Here is a 20,760-nt window from a genome sequence, read left to right on the forward strand (position 1 = left end):
CACCTGAAACATTTCTGTTTACGACTACCTTGTACATGAATAAAAGAGGAAACTCACCGATTATGTTTATCGCTCCAAATCCCAAACAATATAAAAACTGTCACTCACACGTTAGAACACAAAACACAGACTTTTACCTCTTGACATCTGACATTGTTCATAAAACGTAAAGAAATATCACATTTATATTTCACCATAAAGACGTAGGGATAAAGCGTTATCATAAAAACAATAAGATATAACAAAAGTTGTGCAAAACGATCGCAAAATAACGATACAAAACGTAAACAGCTACCTACTTTGACAGAATCATCCAATAAACTGACACTTGTTTTGCAGTTGCCAACTGCAATCCACTTTCGCCTTCAACGAAGGAGAGGTTACCAACATTCAGATATTAAAAGATCCGATTTTTTTGTCTTTTTGCATCAAGGTTACGCAAAAGGTTTATGTTTTGTATGTGTTTATAAACATGGATTATAACAATAAAGTGACTGGTTCTACTTCTTATCAAGCAGGGCTCACTTATGATAAATGGAACACTACACAAATTGTAAAATAAACCCTGTAACAAAATTATCGTTGTATGAAAGTATATAGCAAACTTGCCGACATTAAGATTTTTACACGAATTATTTACAATAGACACCACGCATTAAAATTATTCAACCTCATCTGATTCTTGTTAGAAATTATACAATGTTTCTTTTCTTTTGAGGTCTTTTTATTTTCTACAGCGAGCGGAAATATAAAAATAATAAGTTGTCATTGCAAGGGCAACACACTCATGTCAGCTGTCATCTTCGTCGTCATCAGCAATCTGTCATTTCAGTTGACTGTTATCTCTATTTTTGTGCTAAAAATATATTATTAAGAAGTGAGAAAACCTTTCCTTTGTGTTGATAGTGCATCACAAATTATAAAGTGGCGTGAATAAGTTTATTAAAATGTCCAAATTCGAGGATAATCCGTTTAGTGATCCAACCATAGACAACCCATTCGCAGTACGTAGCCCTTCGTTGATACGAAAATTATGTTTTTGTACTTTTCTCGTTAAATTGTGGAAATATTTCAGGATCCTTCAGTGCAGCAGGTGGCCAGGAGTACTAACAATGCAACACGAGGCCTGGACGATTACAATCCCTTCGATGGCCAACAAAATGCAAATCAAGCTACGGTAACATGTTCATATTAGTCATAGTGGTATTTTATATGTGTCGATACGGACAACGGTATCTCTGATAGATATCGGGGCAACGTATCTAACGTTAATTAATGGCTTTTGTTGTGCTTTCTTTATATTTCTTTGTGGTTTACTTATTCTTATTGATGCATTTTATTATTACATGTAGTTTCGAAACATACCCTTTTTATTAATTAATATATCTACCAATACCTATCTTTAAATATGTACCTAGTAAATAAGAATGGCAATAAACCTACTTTTAGGTGCAACCATCTCCCCAGCAGCCATCACAGCCAGCGATCATGCAGGCGGTATCTCCCCCCGTGAGTGGGCAGTACACCAGGCCGGCACAACCTGCAGCACAAACCCAGCCACCTCAGAACTTCACCACTGCAGATTTTCAGGTAATTAGCTAACAAAACCCTTATTTTTATGTAATATTTTTCCATTCAGGATATTCTGTCCCACTGCTGGGCCTTCCCCGTAGTCTTCCATCTATCATCTATTATAAACTTTTGTGGCCGGTCTGCCAGGAAGCGATCCAATTTTTTTCTAGCGTTTCCTTGCTCTCAATCACTTTCCATCTTTAAGAATCCATTTTGTGGTCATATAAGCAAAAATCTATTATGTAAGGTGATTCTCACACAGCAATATGCATGCTCAAATCGTGAGTATGGGCAAATCATCTCCAATTTGGGCAGGCCTTTGTAAAGCAGTATTTCGGTAGTAGCAACAATGTTATTCTAGTTATTGTCTCTATATGACAATTGTGTTCTAATTATTTTTTTATATTAAAAGCAACACTAAAAAATTTTACAGTACCCAATTCTTACTTTAATCCTTAATAAAGAATCCTTTATTGACTGTTTATTAACAACTTTAGAAAATTCATTAGTTACTTCAGTTAATGTAAAAAATTAACATTAGTGACAGAGGTAAAAACTTCTGTCACTATGTTCCTTTGGCAATTTGAACCATAAACCTTTATATATATAAATCTTTATATACAACATGTAACTTATTTAATGCACATCCTGAAATTAGTTTGTTCAGAATCGTTTACTGAATCGATTTATATCATTTTTAATATAGGTAATTTTTTATCCCAAAAATAATTAAAACTACGGAAATTATTGTCATATTAACCCTGTACAGTCAAAACAAATTCAAATAGACCGTAACTCAATGTAATAAGACTTCGTGTATTGTCGGCTTTTTCCGTAGTTTCGTTATGTTGTGTCGAGACGTGCGGCGCGCGGCGCGATATTTGCGTGCGTAGTAGTATGACCAAAAAGTTCTCCAAGAATTGGTATAACTAATTTAGTAAATAACAATGCATATACATGTTAAATTAAAAATTCAGTGTATGTATTATGATTATAACATAATATTCTAATTAGGGTGTTTGATTTGATTAATTATATTAATGCACACCCTCAAATAGACCATTGTTTCAATATTACTGACATTTAAAAAATAATCAACATAGTGTAGTAAACACCAGCACATGTACAAAGTGTTCTTGCATGTTAATTATTGACTAATATGCACTTTGCTTTTTTCAAAACGCACAAAAGGAGTTGAAGGTAAACACTTGTTATAACATTATGTATCATCATTATTTGTATTATATAGTAATTTCACCAGTATGACTCAATAATTATATCTTTTAGTATTAATTTAAATGTAGGTACTGCATGCCAGTCTAATCTGTATAGATTTTGATGTCGCTCAGACTGATAGTTGTATCTTTATATTGCATCACTTTTTTAAAGAGATGAGATCTTCATCACACTGCTAAACTTACAATTAGTAGTTGTAATTTCTCATACAGCTGGTAATTGTGATAACAACATTTTATTTGCACTGCAATCCAAACTTTTTAGTACAGAGCATAGTTATGTCATTTGCACCTTCACTTTAATATGTAGTTATGTACAACTGGTATTTTTTAAAGCTAGAAACAAAAACTACATTTGTTTATCTCGTTTAAAAATAGACACCATTGTGCACGTTTTAAAATTGCTCAATTAACTGACCACAGCTCGCTAATCAGGAATGGTACACCCACGCGTTCTTGTAAACTCTAAATTGCTTGTGTGGGTGTAACTTTCCGCTGTAGATTATACATTATACGTAAAGCCAGACCAGTCACTGTGGGGCTCTAAGTAATAGCTATGAGTGATTTACAGAGAAGACAAGAAGAGTTGGAGCGTAAAGCTGAGGAATTAGCCCGAAGGGAAGCAGAATTGAGAGCTGGTTCAGCAGGGCGACGAAACAATTGGCCCCCACTTCCCGCTTTCTGCCCTATACAGCCGTGTTTCTACCAAGACATCAATGTTGATATACCACTCGAGTTCCAAAGGATTGTTCGTCACCTTTATCACTTGTGGATGTGTGAGTACATAATATTAGTATAATTTATTTTGTGATTAGTTTATCCTTGTTGTATTTACCCAAGCAATATAGAAGTCTGAAGTGTAACACTTGTTTAAAACCAATATTATTACAGTTTGGAAATACTACAGCAACACATTAATTTCATTTTTTGCTTGTATTACATTTTATATATGGGCTTACATTTTATAATTGTCTTTTTTTTTGTTTCAGTCCATGCTCTGGTTCTATCCCTGAACATAATCGGGGCTATGTCCCTTATGTTCGCCGGCAACGGTTTCACGACATTCGGCCTATCAATTCTCTACTTTATTCTCCTAACTCCGTTCAGTTTCGTATGTTGGTACCGACCGATCTACAAGGCGTTCCGAAGCGATTCCTCTTTTAACTTTATGGTCTTCTTCTTCATATTTCTGTTCCAAATCATCATCACTGTTGTGCAGTCTATTGGATTCAGCGGTGGAGGCTCTTGGTAAGTTATTTAGTTTATTAAACTGTAGGATATATAATACATCTTTATGGTTCTATCCACAGTTGAATTAGTTCTTATTTTCTGTGGCCAAGCTCCCTGGGTATAAGTAATATACCTACCTAAGTAATATACCAATAAAATACGTTTCATAAATTATTTTTTTACTTAATTAGAATTATTGACCATAACATTATATTCTTTCACTCATTCATGATATAGAAAAACATTCTCATGAATATAAACAATTACATGTTTAATCAAAAGCACAATAAATGACTACCGCTACTGTAAATAACCTTTTTAATTAGCGTCAGAAATTACCAAAACAATAACTAAGATAGACAGTCATTCTAACTATGAATAAAAACATAATTATTTTATTTTCGCAGCGGTCTCATCACCAGCATTGGCGCGTTCAAGGAGAACATTGCAGTTGGCATCATCACTTTGATGGTCACCATAGGATTCATTGTATGTGTGGTCGTCGATGTCATGCTTATGGCTAAGGTAAGATATTACTTACATTATATTTCGTTTCTGGCTATCTAAATCCGTATCTTATCTAACCTTATCAGTATGATTCATATACCATGTTAAATAAATCTTTACCTATGTTTTATCATCAAAATAAATAACAATTTCACGCATGGTTTTCCCAACAGTATAAAGGCATTTTTATATGATACTAGAATTCCATGTAGATATTAATAAAAGCAAGCGAATTAGGTGTAAAGTTAAAAATAATCAGTAAGAGCACACTAAAGAAAATCTAATATTATTCCTCATAAAACACTGTTTCGAGACATTTCCACATAAAAATTACATCACACTAACATTTCTTGTATCAAGACATTTATTATTTACATATCTACCTATTTAATATGCACATAATAAAACCTCACTTTACTTAAAATTCAAGGTTCACCGCATCTACCGGTCAACGGGCGCGTCTCTCGCGAAGGCTCAGGCGGAGTTCACGACAGAGATACTCCGCAATCAGCACGTGCAGACCGCTGCGTCCAGCGCTGCAGCCGCTGCGGTGAATGCCCAGATCGCTAATGCTAACCGGTATTAGAACATTGCATGTGAGTTACAGCTCTTTTTTTAACGTAGAAAGTTATTGGTATTGATTGTAGGCTCGTTGAGGTACAACTTGAGATCCCGTACATAGAAGGGAACCCGCTGTAGATAAAATCGACGCAAACTTTTTTCCTTGATCTGGATGGTCCCACGGCTGGGCAAAGGTCTCCATATGTTGTATCCACCCCTCTCGATTTTTTCAGTGTTTTAGGCGTCCAAGTTGTACGCGTTTATAATTTGTTAGGATCAAATAGGTTACACCAAAAAGGAACTTTGACATTATCTTTAAAGTGTAAGGGCCAATAAAAAACTGATAGGGTGAAGAATAAATAAAGTACAAGCTTCTAAAATTAGACCAAAAACTCACATGTCACGCAATTTTATTTCACAATATTATTATAATTTTATCGAGTTGTTAATTCCTACCAGTGACACCTTTACTGATAACATAATTAGCTGTAATTGATCCAGATTTATTTTTCATGAGTATTTAGCTTGTCATTTGCTATATTTATTTACATCTGTATGTCCTGTTTGCAGGTGTGACCGAAAGGAATAAATGTGTCGCTCTGAGTGCATATCGGGAAAGTACGAAATAACTTCATCAATCAAGATACCGCAAGGCTTCTTCTGATATTAAATGCATATGTTTACATTTTTCTCCGATACAGTCATTTTATCGCGAAATATAGTTATGTCGACCGCGTTTATATCATTTATGTATTCTACAAGTACGATCAAATTAAATGATAGTTTGGGGAAAGTGTTTTCGTTACTTATCTAACGACTACTCGCATTATCAATTACTTAACATAGAAAAATATATCATGTGATGTGATTGTGTTGTAAGCTTGATTCTATCATCATATCCTATGTTTGAACACTTTAACGTGACGCAGTACAAAGCGTTGCCTGTACCGCCTCGTGTTAAAGTGCCCAGGTAGCTGTTGTAACGGCCAAAATGTCATATGGCTGTGTCGAAATGTTATTTAACTATTATTTCAAATAATTTATGCAAGTTTTGGCGTTTCAATTAATTAAATAAAATGTATAGTGCAACACATAATAGAGTTATATAAATCATTTATAATAACAACGATAGATTTTGTAAGGGGCTGTATTTCAGCCAATTTTCACCGTTGTCATAACTTCTAATCTTAAAATGTATTGAAAACAGTAGCTTAATTTTCATCTCTATTCTTTGTCGCACTGTACTTATTGAACAGCATTTGAGTATTTTATTATAATAATGATAACGATATTTATCTAATTAACGTTTAATATGCCACAATTTAGTTATTTTGCTAGCTGTAAATGATTGATTTTAATCGACATGAGCTTACAAACGCTTTAAGATCTATGTACCTACTAAAAATTGTGGAGTCTTCATATAAAAATGTTTTACCAGGGTTTTATTATTGCTGAATATATAGCGGTTTATATTTTTTAGAAAACAGGTTTAATTTGTTTTTCTTATATAATTGATTATTTAGTACCTTGCATGTTTGATAAAACAAACAGTTAAAATTATTGACGGCGGGTAATCACTCAAATTGTCGTTTGTTTGCAAAGCTTAATTTGTTGAATAAATGTTCCCTTGTTATTATTCCAAACTTACTTTTTTGTCGTTGAATTTATTATATTTTGTTAACATTCCAAAAATAAGTGTAAATAACCCTTAATTAAAATTTGAATGCTAAATGTATATTGAAATTTGAATATCTTTTTAAAATTTAATAATTAAAATTTCATGTAAACGTCGCTAATTAAATGTATGTATTTGGACCATTTACTTAATCGTTAGTGTTTCCAAGTGTGTGACTCCCTCTTGCCCTGCGTTGAGACTATCTATTAGATGCACAAGACTTCTACTTTAGTATTTATCGTTGTATAAATAAAATAGTGTAAGTTGATAAACATTTAAGCATATTATTAACTAGTCAAGGGACTAAACAGCTTTGGAAACTGACTATTAACAAATACATAGACCGCTTACGAAATTGTATCGAAACAAATAAGACGTGAGTGCTCCCATTGTCGGGGTGCCAACAATACGTAGGTATTTTATGTATAATCTGGGCCTAGTATAATGTAAATTATTTACCAGACCGTCCTTACCCCAGATAAATGGTAAGCGAAGGCGTGTAGATTTATCTAAATGTTTAAACTGTTTTGTAACGATTAAGTCATGTTATAAACTTATGATTAATAATAAATATAGTTTCAGAAATTATTGTTTTAATCACTGTTGGTTAACAAATATTTAAGGGAATAAGTGCTAACATGCATCAAATAAAATACCATATGTACATACATAACTGAATTTAATAAGAAAATGCTCACAATTTATCCTATTCTAATCTAGCTATAACTGATTACCCCTTAATAAAATATCTAAGATGCCTAAAAATAGATCTACTAGACTCTCACAACATGGAACTATAGGACCAATATTTATGACTTGTATTGAAAATCTCACTATTTGCGTATTGCATATGTGTATTGTTTGATTCTACGTCATATTACTAATACTCTAAATGTAATCTGTTGCTGAATGAGGCGAACTTTTTTACTTTTTTTACTTTTTTATCACGTTTTACCTTTATTGCTTTGAATATAAGCCACTGCTGTTTCTGCTAGAGAACTGTATAAGAGGTCTATGATTCCTGTTTGGAATCGGGTAGGTACTAGGTTTGTGGTTGGTTAGCGTGAGCGTGAGCGCCGAGGCGGGCGGGGTCCTGGCTCGGGTAGTGCAGCGCCAGCGGCGCGGGCGGCGGCGGCACCCCGGGGACGCCGGGCACGCCGGGGACGCCCGGGGCGCCCCACGCGGGCCAGCCACCGCCGCCGTAATGATGCAGGTTGAAGAAGTCGTTAGGACGATTCGGTGGTGGCGGCATCTAGAACAAAATCAAAAAGCTGATTTCTATTCTATTTTTTATTATATTCTTTAGCAAACTTTGTCGATGCCGGTGTCGACGATTCTGCCAAGTGATATAAGAAGCAAGTAGGTATTGATTGTCTTGCTTACATAAGTGGCAACTTGATTAAGCAGCTAAATAATTTAAACAAGAGGAACAATGCGAGTTAAAAATGTCATATTACACCCAATAAAATTAATAAAGGAGACTTAAAAAGAAAGTAAAATACCTGAGGTGGGAATGGATGCAAGTACGCAGGTGGTGGGGGCAATGTTCCCGGAAGACCAGGAACTGGTTCCAACACTGGTGTTGCTTCATTCTTCTCATTTGCTCCTTGGCGACCTAACAAAAGATAACAATCATTTTTTATTCCATTCAAACAAATCATAACAATAAGACTTTAACCTCCCCACTCAGAGACATTTAATGGTTACTTAAGCCATTCCTTAGTGAAGGATTTGTATGACATTCCGTCACTAAGGAGTGACTTAAGTAATCATTAAATGTCTCTGAATGGGGAGGTATGACCTTTAGTCAGTTGCATGGAAAAAATATTATTTGTAATTTTGTTATACTTGCCTTGAGATTTACCCCACTTAATAGTGAGTCTCTTGCCTCCAATGACCAATCTGTTGAAAGTCTTTTCTGCAGCATGCTCAGCTGCACTCCTTGTTGTGTATTGCACAAACGCACACTGTGCTCTGGGCACTAGAGTTAGAGATCTGAAATAAGATACAAATGTCCTTACTACAAAAACTTTAACCACTGTTTTACACTTGTCTAAAAAAAATGTGGCTCCAAAATGAACCATATGTCAACGTCATAATTTGACATTTTTTTAGTCAAGTCTTAAACTGACGTTAAAAAGTTTTTGTGGTAAGACGGAAATTGTTTTAGGTAATCTGGGGATTAATTTAATACCAATTTATCCAAGCACAGTGGACTGATGACGTGTGTTGGTGAGGAATCTGTTGGGCCACTTCTTCCCAGAAAAAACAAGAAGTGGTCAAAGGGGGCCATTGGGGACTGTCTCATGTAATTTTGACTTTCAAGAAAAGATTTTTTTGCAGCCTACTTTGAATAAATACTTTTTACAAAAGACTTCCATTGCTGAACAAAGTGTTATAGAGCATAGTGTGCAATGTTTTTAGCCTCAGAGTTTTGTATTCATAAACAATAAACAAACCTTATTTCACCATACTGATAGAAATGCCCCCTTAGTTCATCTTCACTAATGTTATCGGGTAGATTTCCGATGTACAATGTAGTGACTGTCTTGTCCTCTGGTGGAGGCAGGGCAGGCATGGCGGCTGCCCGACGCATCAACTTCTCAGCCACAGGGTCATTAACACCATAATATCTGGAAACAATTGTGATATGTTTAGGAATATAAGAACAATGGATTTATTATAGAACAGGTCTTCAACCAAGAGTAGTTTCTTTGAGTTAATTGAATGGTTTCTATATTTAAAGAAAAAATTTATGTTTTTCAAAAACTAAAATGAGTGAAGTCTTACCTGTCTTTGATGTTTTGATCAGCCAGAGGATCATCAGGATCTGTAGGCTTCTCGTGGCGATAAGGACACTCCTCACCTCTCCTACACTCTCCTTTCACCCAGAAGGAGCACACATGGGGTCTGTTCCTCTTATAGTAGGGAGCTGTTCTAGCCAAACGTAACAATAAATCGGAAGCACCTTTTGACTTTAAAGCGGAATTACTAGGCTGTGTAGCATCAAACTTAGACATCTGACTATCTAAATTCTGAATATAATATTCTTTATTCACTTCATTTCGAGGTAGATCATCTTGTATTTTAAGCGCAGCATCTCTCACTTGAATTGGTAAACCATATTCGAGGTCCAAAAGGCACGTTTGACATACATTCTTGAGTTTGGAACATGTCTGGCATATTTCTGTCTTCTTGAAACGCATACGGGCGCCAGGACACCAACGGAACACGGTGAAGGGCCTTGCACATATTTTGCACTCCTTGCCATATTTTTCTTTGGTCTGAAATTATATTAAAACATGATAGCAAACAAGCATTGGGTAATAAAATGTACATTCATGTAATAGAGCCAAAAATATCGAACTTACCATACGTATGTAGGGGTTATCACCAAGACATGTTTGACACAGAATGGGGAAATCCTGTAAGAGAAAGTTTACCAGATGTTAATCAACTGCAAGAATCGGTTACATTTAACTGAAATTGTTGTCATTGCTTACCGAATCTTCCCAATTTTGACGATTATACGTGTTTGTTGATTTTGATACTGCCATTGCAAATCAATAAGTTGAATGGCCTAGTCAAGAAGATAATAGTTGATAGCGGTAACAAACTAATTAACACATGACACAGTTATTAGTTCCTAAGGTTAATACATCTACAAAAACAGCTTAAAATAATCAACAACGCCAACAGGAAAGTGAATGAATCGGATCAAAATCAACTATCAACGTGACGCCATCTTTGATTAACTTTTTTAATAAATTATTTTTAACACCCGATCTTTTCGGTTATACGCTGATACTCTCGTATGGTAAATCGATTTATCAAAGGTGTGATTTTAGTTTTATAACACGGTGTGTATGTTTTTAAATGTTATTTCCATGAAAAGGTGATCTTCGAAGAGAAAAATAATATTTTAAGAGAATTTCATATTGGTTAGATAATACTGTAAAACGTTAATGACAATAAAACCGTACATCCCGGAAATGTCCACGATTCCGCGCTCGCTCTCTAGTTTCAGCCAAAGTGTCAAACAAGCGTCTGTCAATCTGTCATCAATGTTTTCCTGAGTTTATTTTGTAAAAGGAAATATTGTGATAGTTCAACATTTCCATATAAATAGGAAAGTTTATTCACAATATAAGAAGTGACTATGTCGATTACTACATTGGTACGTTTTATAGTTTTGTAAAAATCACAGTTTATCGTATCGGCAAAATGATGCTATTTTTGTTATTTTCAGTATTATATGCAATTGAAACGGGAAAATGCGCATGAGGACTCAATTTGGTGTTGTGGCTGGAGTAAAATAGATAATGAGAAGCCTAAAGAGCCTGAAAATGAGAATATTGAGCCTTCACAGTAAGTATAACCTAATCACAGTTATAACATCTGGAGTAGGGTGTGTGCATTGAATTTATACTTCACCACAACTTTCCAATACATTTTTACTAACTCATTTGTACACCTAGTCTTATGTAAATTTTAAATAAACTATTAAAAGTTATGTTTCCACAAAATTAATATCTCTTGAGTAAATGAGTTCATTTCACAATGTCTACCTCTTAAGTTGCAAGCTAAATATAGTATACCATATTCCATTTTTATTGCAGTGATTCGAACCACGAAGCTGAAGTTAGTTCAGAGAACTACTTGATCACTGGAGGGCTTGATGACTTGATCAAAGTGTGGCAGCTTGAGAACGGCAAACTGGAGGAGAAACATCAGTTGGAAGGACACTCTTTGGGTGTCATATCTGTTGCTGTCAGCCCTGATGGGAAGAGTAAGTAGTTCAGAAATAAAACCAATTCAAGCATGTTAGTTTGTGGTCATAGACAGTCAAGCCATTTCAGAGTTATTATGCCTGCTCCCTTGACCACAGACTTGTGTTAGTTACAAAAAAAGTATGTCTTAATTAATTTACTTATGATTTTACCAATTAGAGAAGACCACTAGAAAAAGGTAGTTACAAGTAAGAAAAATAGAATTAAGGGACATTAGTTAACACGTTCGTGGACAGAACGAGATTAAACGTCATCGTTCGAAATTAATGCGCAATATGTATACACGTCCCGCGCGCATACCGCGCTTGGTTGTGTCATGATGTCTTGGGACGACACGCTACGATGGGATGCTACATACATACACGTCGTATAATTTGTATGGACATTTACCGTGTCATTTTGGTACACAATCTCAATTTGTAGCGTCCGCGAACGTGTTAACAGATGTTAGTAGACCATACATTTTTTATGTAGGTATTTTATCTCATTACAGCATTAGCCAGCAGTTCTCAAGACTCCTCCCTAATACTTTGGGACTTGACGAATGGTGAGAAAATAAAGACAATGGAGACAGGTCCCACAGATGTGTGGACTTTAGACTTCTCTCCTGATGGCAAACATGTTATATCTGGGAGCAATGCGGGGAAGATTCTCATATTTGGAGTAGAAAGTGGGAAGCAAGAGCAGACTTTAGATACAAGAGGAAAATTCACATTGAGTGTTGCTTATGTAAGATATGTTTTTTTATTATTTAAAGTTTTAGCTATTTATGTATAACCATTATATCCTTCTATGCCGTCTATCATATTCTTGTATAACCATTATCTGTCATTAAATCAGAAAATAGACTAATTCAAATTATAGAATTATCTGAATTTTACATCTTCTAAAAAGGCAAAACACAAAATGACACCTTTTAAAAGTACAAACCTCTCTTTTCAGAGTCCAGATGGAAAGTACATAGCAAGTGGAGCCCTGGACGGTATCATCAACATCTTCGATGTGGCTCAAGGCAAGCTTGTCCATACGTTAGAAGGTCACGCTATGCCTATAAGGAGTCTTTGCTTCTCACCAGACTCTCAGTTACTGCTCACAGCCTCTGATGATGGGCATATGAAACTTTATGATGTGTAAGTTTATTTTGAAACAAAAATTCCTAAATATGTTTGTTGTGAACCCCTGAACAACATCAATAAATCACATATTATGGATATAATTTAGGGGTGGTCCAAAATAATATGTGAAAAAAATCGGTAAAAAAAACCTTTTAAGTTAAACGGTTTTATCTTATGTGCACTGAAAACTAGAAAATAAAAAAAATAGTTACTTACCTGTCAACCTACATAGGTGGTCCCGGTCATATTAGACTAAAATAAAAACGTGGGGCCCATTAACTATTGCTGTAGTACTTTCTTCTAGAGGTATAATAGGTGTGGATTGCACCAACTTACTATAATCGTAACTGGAGATTTTGACAATCAATAATCAGCCGTAGCGGCTTCACCAGTGAACGCCGAGCTCATGATCTACCAAAGTATAAAAATATGCTTTGCATTGGTAGGATTTCAGAGGGGCCCCACGTTTTTATTTTAGTCTAATATGACCGGGACCACCTACATAGGTTGACAGGTAAGTAACTATTTTTTTATTTTCTAGTTTTCAGTGCACATAAGATAAAACCGTTTAACTTAAAAGGTTTTTTTACCGATTTTTTATTTTCTAGTTTTTAGTATTTAATGAAAATGCCTACCGAATATTCCTCATTCTATCTTATTCATTTAGTTAATCATTATTACACGGTCTCTTACCTGATAATTTATTACAATCTAATTAAAAAAAAGTTTTTTTAACGACGCCAAAAATCATCAAGTGACCCCTCCCTGGGTCAGCAGCGGTAACTCTTTCGAACAATCCCGCAACCCACGCAGGCCTTGGCACTGTTGGGCCCCGCTGGGGTTGCTGACAGTATTTTACTTGTGTAGCCCTTTCATTTGATACCCATATTGAGGGGGTTGTGGAAAAATATGTAATCCGCCATTTTGTGCCGGCGGCCATATTGGATTTACAATGTTATTGATATTACTATATTGTATTGTCATCGGAATTAAAGGTGTATACAAAATTTCAGATTAATCGGTTGACAGGAAGAAGTTGAAATTGGAATTACTAAAGGAGATGGCCAAATTTTCAAAGTAAAAAAACCCAGAATCGACAGCAATGAAATGCTTACCAATAGGTTCATTATGATAGACCTTTGATGGTGCCAAAAACTCCAGCCTGAAATCCATGGGGTATAGGAGCTATATCATATTTTCACAAAAATAGGTCGTTGAATTTATATTGATTTTAAAGATCATTTACATCATCAAGGAACATAAAAACAAATCTATGTACACTAAGATTATACTAGCCAAAAGTAATATCCCCATAGTTACTGAGATTGCCTGGTGATTAAAAGGTCTTATATTTAACAACTCCAAACACGAAAGCACCGACCTTACTTACTTGGAGAGGTTTCGCAGTTATATGCAACCTTCGCAGTTATATGCAACTGGCTATGAAACGTCTTTTTAAAAATTGTCTTTGAAAATCGCGCCATGTGACATTGTCAAATGTAACAAATGACTTAGCGATGCAAAACGGTCCAATCACGAGTCTGCATTCAACTTCTAATGAACATGAAACAGTAAAAGTAAACTTTTCTGTGAACTAAAATCATGATCGAAAAAACGTTATAAAAAGAGAACCCCATGGTTTTTAGATGAAATGAAATACTTTTTTTAATCCTTACATTATACTGAATCCAATCGTACCTACATATGAAGTTTCTGTCGACTCTGGGTGTTTTTTTGGCCATCTCCTTTGACCCAAGAATAAATAATAAAACAAACGGGGTGAGCTAAATAAAACCGTTTAAAAATGGCTAATGGGTAATAATGGCTGAAAATTCACATACATACACATTAACTAAAATCATGCAGGCAAATAAGGGAGTGCCTATGCACTTCCTTATTAATAGGGTAGGGGTACATATGGAAGACTAAGGAGAATGTGTGTGAATTAACATATACTTAAGCTAATATAGTAATGGCATAAAAATATATTGTTTTTCTTGTATGTGTTCCAGAGTTCATGCAAACTTAGCGGGCACATTGTCAGGGCATGCCTCATGGGTGCTGTCAGTAGCTTTCTCACCTGATGGCAAAAGGTTTGCATCAGGCAGTGCAGACCGGACGGTACGAGTCTGGGACCTAGACAGTATGCAGTGCCAACATGTATTTAAGGAACACAGTGATCAGGTACCTTATTATTTAAAGCTAAATTACACTTAATAAAAATGTCATCTATGGAATGTGTGGGTCAATCGCAATTTGTGCTTCTTTCTGTTCCAGGTTTGGGGTGTGAAGTTTAATGCAGAAAGTAATAAAATTATGTCTGTATCAGAAGATAAAAGTTTAAATATTTATGACTGCCCATTATAATAATGTATAATATTAGTTTTTTAATATACCATACCATCTTGTAAACTCTGTTTCATTATACTATAACTGAGTTCCCGAAAAGGAGAGGGTTTTCATTTTGTCTGTACATAGGTATATATGTTATTTTACTCTTATAGCTTATTCTTTCGAAGTATATTTTTAACACCAATGCCTAATTAAAAGGTAAAGGAAAACATCTAGAGGATACCGGGACTTTTAGTCTGAAATTTTCGACCCGCATTGAGCAAGCGTGGCGTTTAACGCTCTATGCTTCTGTGCTTTAGGTGCCTGTGCCCACATACAATCATGGACACGTAATTAAAGACACCCGACGAACACTAATTTACTTGAGCTGTTGATCTGGATTTATTTTTTTAAATAATCTTTGGAACTTATTAGGTACTTTATTTTAAAATATTTATGGGAATATTATTTAATAGTAAGTCTAAATATCATCAACAGAACTTGTCAGAGGTGAGGTACAGATCAATGAAACATTACGATGCATATCAATATTTGGTTGCATGTCCATTTGCCTCAATAACGGCACGACATCTCTTGGGCATGGAAGCGATCAATTTTGAACAAGTAGCTACTGGAATTTGCTCCCATGCTTCTTTAAATGCATCGTAAAGTTGATTTACGTTTGATGAATGTTTTAAAGCCACTGCCTTATTTACATGGTGCCACAAGTTTTCTATTGGATTTAGGTCGGGACTGCAAGGCGGCCAATCCAATACCCTCACGGACTCATTGCTCAAGAAGTCTTTTACCACTTTAGCTGTATGTTTGGGATTATTGTCATGCTGAAATGTCCAATTTTCTGGTAAATTTTGATGGGCGTGGGGTAGCATGGTCCCTTCTAAAATATTCTTATACTGTAATCTATCCATGTTGCCATCTATCTTTCTCACAGGTCCAACACCGAATCCTGAAAAGCAGCCCCACACTTTAATATTTCCACCTTCATGTTTGTCAATTTTTTTCGTGTACTTGGGACTTCTGTCGGAACTGATCATATTTATTTTAGTTTCATCACTAAATAGCACATTTTTCCATTCTTGCTCTGTCCAGTTAACATATTTCTTAGCAAACGCTAGTCTAGCTTTGATGTTTGTATTTTTCAACTGCGGTACCTTCCGTGTCGCCCTTCCATACAAGTTTGCCTCACATAATCTTCGTCTGACAGTTCTTCCAGACACACCCGTCGTTCCTTCCGCACCGTATAACTCCGAACGGATCAGTTCTGATCCCATTAACGGATCCTTTTTTGCCAGCAACACGATGCGCAAGTCTTCTCGCGGAGTAGTCTTTCTTGGCCTGGTTTTTCTAGGCATGTTTTCAGTAGTGTTGAAATGCTTAAAATGTTTGATAGCATTAAAAACCATGTCTTTTGAACAATTTATGTGGTTTGCTATTTTTCTGTATGACCAACCCTTATCATAAAAGTTCATTATAATCTTCCTAGTCGAAGAATCACAACTCTTGTTTTTTCCCATATTATTTTATTTAAAACGTGTTATTTTATAGAAATTTGATAAATTTTATAAATTATCGACGTTCCATTAAAATACGCGGCAAAACGAGTAAAAAATATGTAGGTATAGATAGTTCAACTCAGATTTGCGCGCGGCCCTATGTGTGCGTCGGCTTGTTAAATATACAACTTTCATTCGTGTGACAGTGACGTCGTCCGAGCATGACGTGTTCTTATCGCTTTTTGTTATGGGTACAGTCGTTTACGAAAATGTCTAGTTCTTCACGGAGAAAATGTTTAAGGGTGCGTCCACATCTGGCGAATGCGCCGCGAATGCGCAGCACGCGAGCCGATCGCGAGCTGTCCGCGAGCTGCGCGCGTGCAGTCACTGCAATAGTTCGGTGCGCCTCTTTAGCGCAACTCACGCAAGGCTCGTATAGAGCGCGCGAGCGGCGCGCGAGCGGCGCGCGATCTGCGCGCAATCAGTTCTCGCCCTTACAGTTCCGTATATTGGCTCAGTACTATCGAAGATGTCAGACGTCGCGCGCCGCCTGCGCGCCGCTCGCGTGCGGCGCTTAGGTCGCGCGCGAGCTGCGCGCGGGCGGCGCAGAAGCGGCGCACGAACAAAAATGCACGCGCGCAGCTCGCGGACAGCTCGCGATCGGCTCGCGTGCTGCGCATTCGCGGCGCATTCGCCAGATGTGGACGCACCCTAAGGAGTCAGGTAGCGTTTCAAAAAATGAAACAACATTCAAAGCTTTTTATTATTACATTTTACAGTTTTTCATTATTTTCTCATAAGTTTTTTCAAATTGACGTTGACAGTATCTAAGAAATAAATGAGGTGAAATATCTAAGATGAATTAAATACTCTTTACATATTTTCTAGATCTCGGGGTACGCGGACAATAAATAAAAGTGTGGACTAAGAATGTAAAAAGACGTATAATCTAGTATAATAATGTAAACAAAATGTGTGGGGAATTTTAAAAAATAATATTGCTTCGCATAATGTCGACCAAAATAAGACGGAAATAATGAAACTCATAAATGAACGTTTAAGTCATATTGATGAAGGGATGTTGGGTAATACTTGTCGACAAGAAGAACAAAAGAAAAAAGAAAAATACTATAGACATTTTGACATGGAGTCAAAATTTATAATTTACCTCGGTGAGAGTAGCGAATCCGAAAATTCATCATTTGATTTTTCAAGTAGCGATTCAGAATCATTATAAATAAATAAACATTAAATTACGTAATAACTGTTTTTCTTTAAACAGACGTAACCCCTAAATAACTGTATTTGTACCCGACTGTACCTTTTGTCACGCACACAAAGTCACTGTGTATGTACAAGGGTTACCCACACATAAGGCCGCGCGCAAGACTGAGTTCAACTTGCTAGTAATTTTCTTCTCCTTTTTTAAAGAACAAATAGGTATTTCGGCCGGCGTCTTCAATTAGCTGGCCAGCTACTTGACCCATAGATTAGGATTGATTCACTTTTAATAGTGAGCAGAGTGATTTGATCATATTTGATTAAATTAATATAAACTTTTTATTTTTTTTTTTTTTTTTAAGAATACGATGTCACGTTATGATTTAATAACAACAAAATTGTATTTTACTTATTGTATATACAGGGTTACTGGTAAGTAGACCGCATCCTTTCAGGAGGTGATAGTATAGGTCAATACGGACAAATTTGACCCTGGGATACACTGGGCAAAAGTTAACCCGTTTCAAGATAATCGAATTTCAAGATCAGTCGTCTAGGTACACGTATAACTTTTCATTATTAGTTAAAAGTCTCATTTTTGTGGATTTTTGTTTGTTTTTGGATAGAAGATGAATCATTTCATAATAACAAACCATAAAACTGTACAAATCTCAGAGGAAATTATAGCGAACAGAAATTACTTTTTTAGTAGATATTTTCTCAAAAATATTACTTTTCATTTTTTTGTGCAGAATACTTAAAAAACATCTACATTTATATGGCTATCCAAAAAGCCACAAAACACACAAAAATCCGCAAAAACGAGACTTTTAACTAGTAATAAAAATGTATACGTGTACCTAGACGACTTGTAAAGAAAAGATCTTAAAATTCGATTATCTTGAAACGGGTTAACTTTTGCCCAGTGTATCCCAGGGTCAAATTTGTCCGTATTGACCTATACTATCACCTCCTGTAGCCTTATTCGCTAACTCTACTGACAGCTCGCAGATATCATCAATTGGTAAAGTGTACATCAGTAAATTGTCAAACAGCTATTTTCTTATTCGCTAACGCCAGTTACCAAATGAGATGACGTCATCAGCATCGACACAGGCTGATATCCACCATGACTCATTTTGACAGCGGTTTCTGTATCGATAAACGTTATATTGCGATTCCGTAAGCCCAGTGGACATCAAATTGATAGCCAATGTCATTTTTTGAAATACACTACAAATAGCAGTGTTTTATGCCTCATCACTGGGATGTCTATACTATATTGTTGCATCAGACATATTAGATTTCTCTAATTTTGCGATTCCAATAGAAATACAAACCCTGAGTCGTTTCCTTTATTTTTTGATAGTGTTATTTTTATTTGTATTATTTTAATTTGTTTTATCTTTCTTTGTGTGGAATAAAAATTTCGCGTGTATTTTTGCTGGCATTTGTGGAATAAGAGACAAAACGAAGTTTATCCAGAATCCAGAAACGTCGTATGCGAGATTGCAATAATTCTCTGGATTTACGGGAGAAGGAATTCATGGCAAATTTCCGTATCAACAAATCAAGGTTTCAGCGAGTTTCGGCAGAGTTACGTCCGTTTCTGCAACGTGCTCAACAAAACACTGCTGTTGCAATTGAGCTAAAAGTAAGAATTTATAACGTAAAAAGTTAAATAAATACCAATATTACATAATTTGATGTTACTAATTTGCAGCATGTCTCAACCTTCATTTAGTAAGTGAGGTAACCGATGCTCTCAATGTATGGGACGACCTACTCAAGTACGTAAAGTTACCTTCCTGTAGTGTACCAATTTTTGTTTTGCATGCAAAACATAGGAATCTACATATCAAAATATTGTTTACGTTGTAAAATTTATAATAACTACAATACTCACAATATTCTCAGTTAAAATATTGTTCAACCACACGGAATTTTAGACACCAAGTTCACACACAATAGAAAGCAAATACTGAATTTTACCGCCACAGATTGTTTTTAAACATATAACACGCTGAAAATAAAGCGTTCTCTCAAACGTAGTAATGTAATGCTAATAGGGTATTTCCTACTTAGCAGTATAATAGTCGATAAAAAAATAGAGTTGTCAAGTTGTCATCGTAGTTTTGGCGTCAGCAACCGTGTAACGATATCCACCGATATCCACTTCATGCGATACAGAATACCAATGTTTTGAACTTATAGGTTGACATCAAAGTTCCGATGACAACTGAGGCCAGTTGACATCTGAGAATTCGAAAGTTAGCGAATAAGCCAGCAGAAAGGATGCGGTCTACTTACCAGTAACCCTGTATAAATAACTGTCATGTTAGCTAAGTTACCATGAGTGAGCTGGTTGGTGGTAAAATAGGGAGTGTCTTTAATTACGTGTCCACGACTGTATATCTTTATCGTAACTATAATAACGCTTGATCCAAGAATTTTGAGGATCAATCAATCAATGCCAGAAGGAAGGCTGAATGTTGGGTATGTATTCTATTCTATTTTTGTATATGGCAATCCGTGTCGATGTCAACTTCGACGATTCTGCCAATGACAAGTGAAATGAGAAGCAAGAAGTGCTTACAATTAAAAAAATAAATAAAAAAAAATATATATATATTGATTTAAGATGGTGCTGTGGCCGATCTTGTGTAACTTAATGTGTTAGTAGGACGACACTGAAACAAACAGAAATACACTTACATATATAAAAACAACAACAAAATGTTAGTAACACATAACATAAAATATATACCACAACCATACAAACTGTGGCCTAAATATAGGCCACAGTTTATAATTTAATATTGTTTTGATTAATAAACATCAACAGCATCTGGAGCAGTTCTGGACAGGAGTGGGATAGGAGGGAACGGAAATTAGTCGGGAGAGGGATTTTAAGTTTTTGGAGACGACCATATAAATCAAAGGATGAGTTGATAGGACAGTCAAAAAATATATGGTCCAGGGTACCTTCATCCAGACCACACTCGCAGA

At 35.7% G+C, this 20,760-nt stretch overlaps 4 protein-coding genes across 5 annotated transcripts in view; 2 read left to right on the top strand and 2 right to left on the bottom strand.

Annotated features, from left to right (window-relative positions):
* Window positions 1-330, bottom strand: part of LOC124637160 (furin-like protease 2) — a 194,111-nt gene extending 193,781 nt beyond the window's left edge. For both annotated transcript variants that reach the window (XM_047173513.1, XM_047173514.1), the window contains exon 1: window positions 58-330. The gene's annotated coding sequence lies outside the window, so the exon portion shown is untranslated. The remainder of the gene's footprint in view (window positions 1-57) is intronic.
* A 460-nt stretch (window positions 331-790) lies between these two features.
* Window positions 791-7,365, top strand: LOC124636770 (secretory carrier-associated membrane protein 1). The gene is made up of 8 exons (XM_047172907.1): window positions 791-1,004; window positions 1,076-1,177; window positions 1,450-1,590; window positions 3,379-3,583; window positions 3,797-4,055; window positions 4,445-4,562; window positions 4,975-5,140; window positions 5,676-7,365. The coding sequence occupies exons 1-7, from the start codon at window positions 948-950 to the stop codon at window positions 5,128-5,130; spliced, it is 1,038 nt and encodes a 345-aa protein (XP_047028863.1). The 5' UTR covers window positions 791-947; the 3' UTR covers window positions 5,131-5,140; window positions 5,676-7,365.
* A 77-nt stretch (window positions 7,366-7,442) lies between these two features.
* Window positions 7,443-10,539, bottom strand: LOC124636769 (pre-mRNA-splicing factor RBM22). Its single transcript, XM_047172906.1, has 7 exons — window positions 10,284-10,539; window positions 10,152-10,205; window positions 9,571-10,064; window positions 9,240-9,413; window positions 8,633-8,775; window positions 8,283-8,395; window positions 7,443-8,032 (listed from the first exon to the last, which is right to left on the bottom strand). The coding sequence occupies exons 1-7, from the start codon at window positions 10,335-10,337 to the stop codon at window positions 7,823-7,825; spliced, it is 1,242 nt and encodes a 413-aa protein (XP_047028862.1). The 5' UTR covers window positions 10,338-10,539; the 3' UTR covers window positions 7,443-7,822.
* Window positions 10,540-10,797: 258 nt separating this feature from the next.
* Window positions 10,798-15,097, top strand: LOC124636772 (WD repeat-containing protein 61-like). Its single transcript, XM_047172908.1, has 7 exons — window positions 10,798-10,957; window positions 11,030-11,148; window positions 11,400-11,569; window positions 12,064-12,299; window positions 12,513-12,700; window positions 14,698-14,869; window positions 14,963-15,097. Exons 1-7 carry the CDS (start codon window positions 10,940-10,942, stop codon window positions 15,050-15,052), a joined length of 993 nt encoding a protein of 330 aa, XP_047028864.1. The 5' UTR covers window positions 10,798-10,939; the 3' UTR covers window positions 15,053-15,097.
* The last annotated feature ends 5,663 nt before the right edge of the window (window positions 15,098-20,760 follow it).

The sequence above is a fragment of the Helicoverpa zea genome, chromosome 15 (genome assembly GCF_022581195.2).
Source record: "Helicoverpa zea isolate HzStark_Cry1AcR chromosome 15, ilHelZeax1.1, whole genome shotgun sequence".
Taxonomy (NCBI): Eukaryota; Metazoa; Arthropoda; class Insecta; order Lepidoptera; family Noctuidae; genus Helicoverpa; species Helicoverpa zea.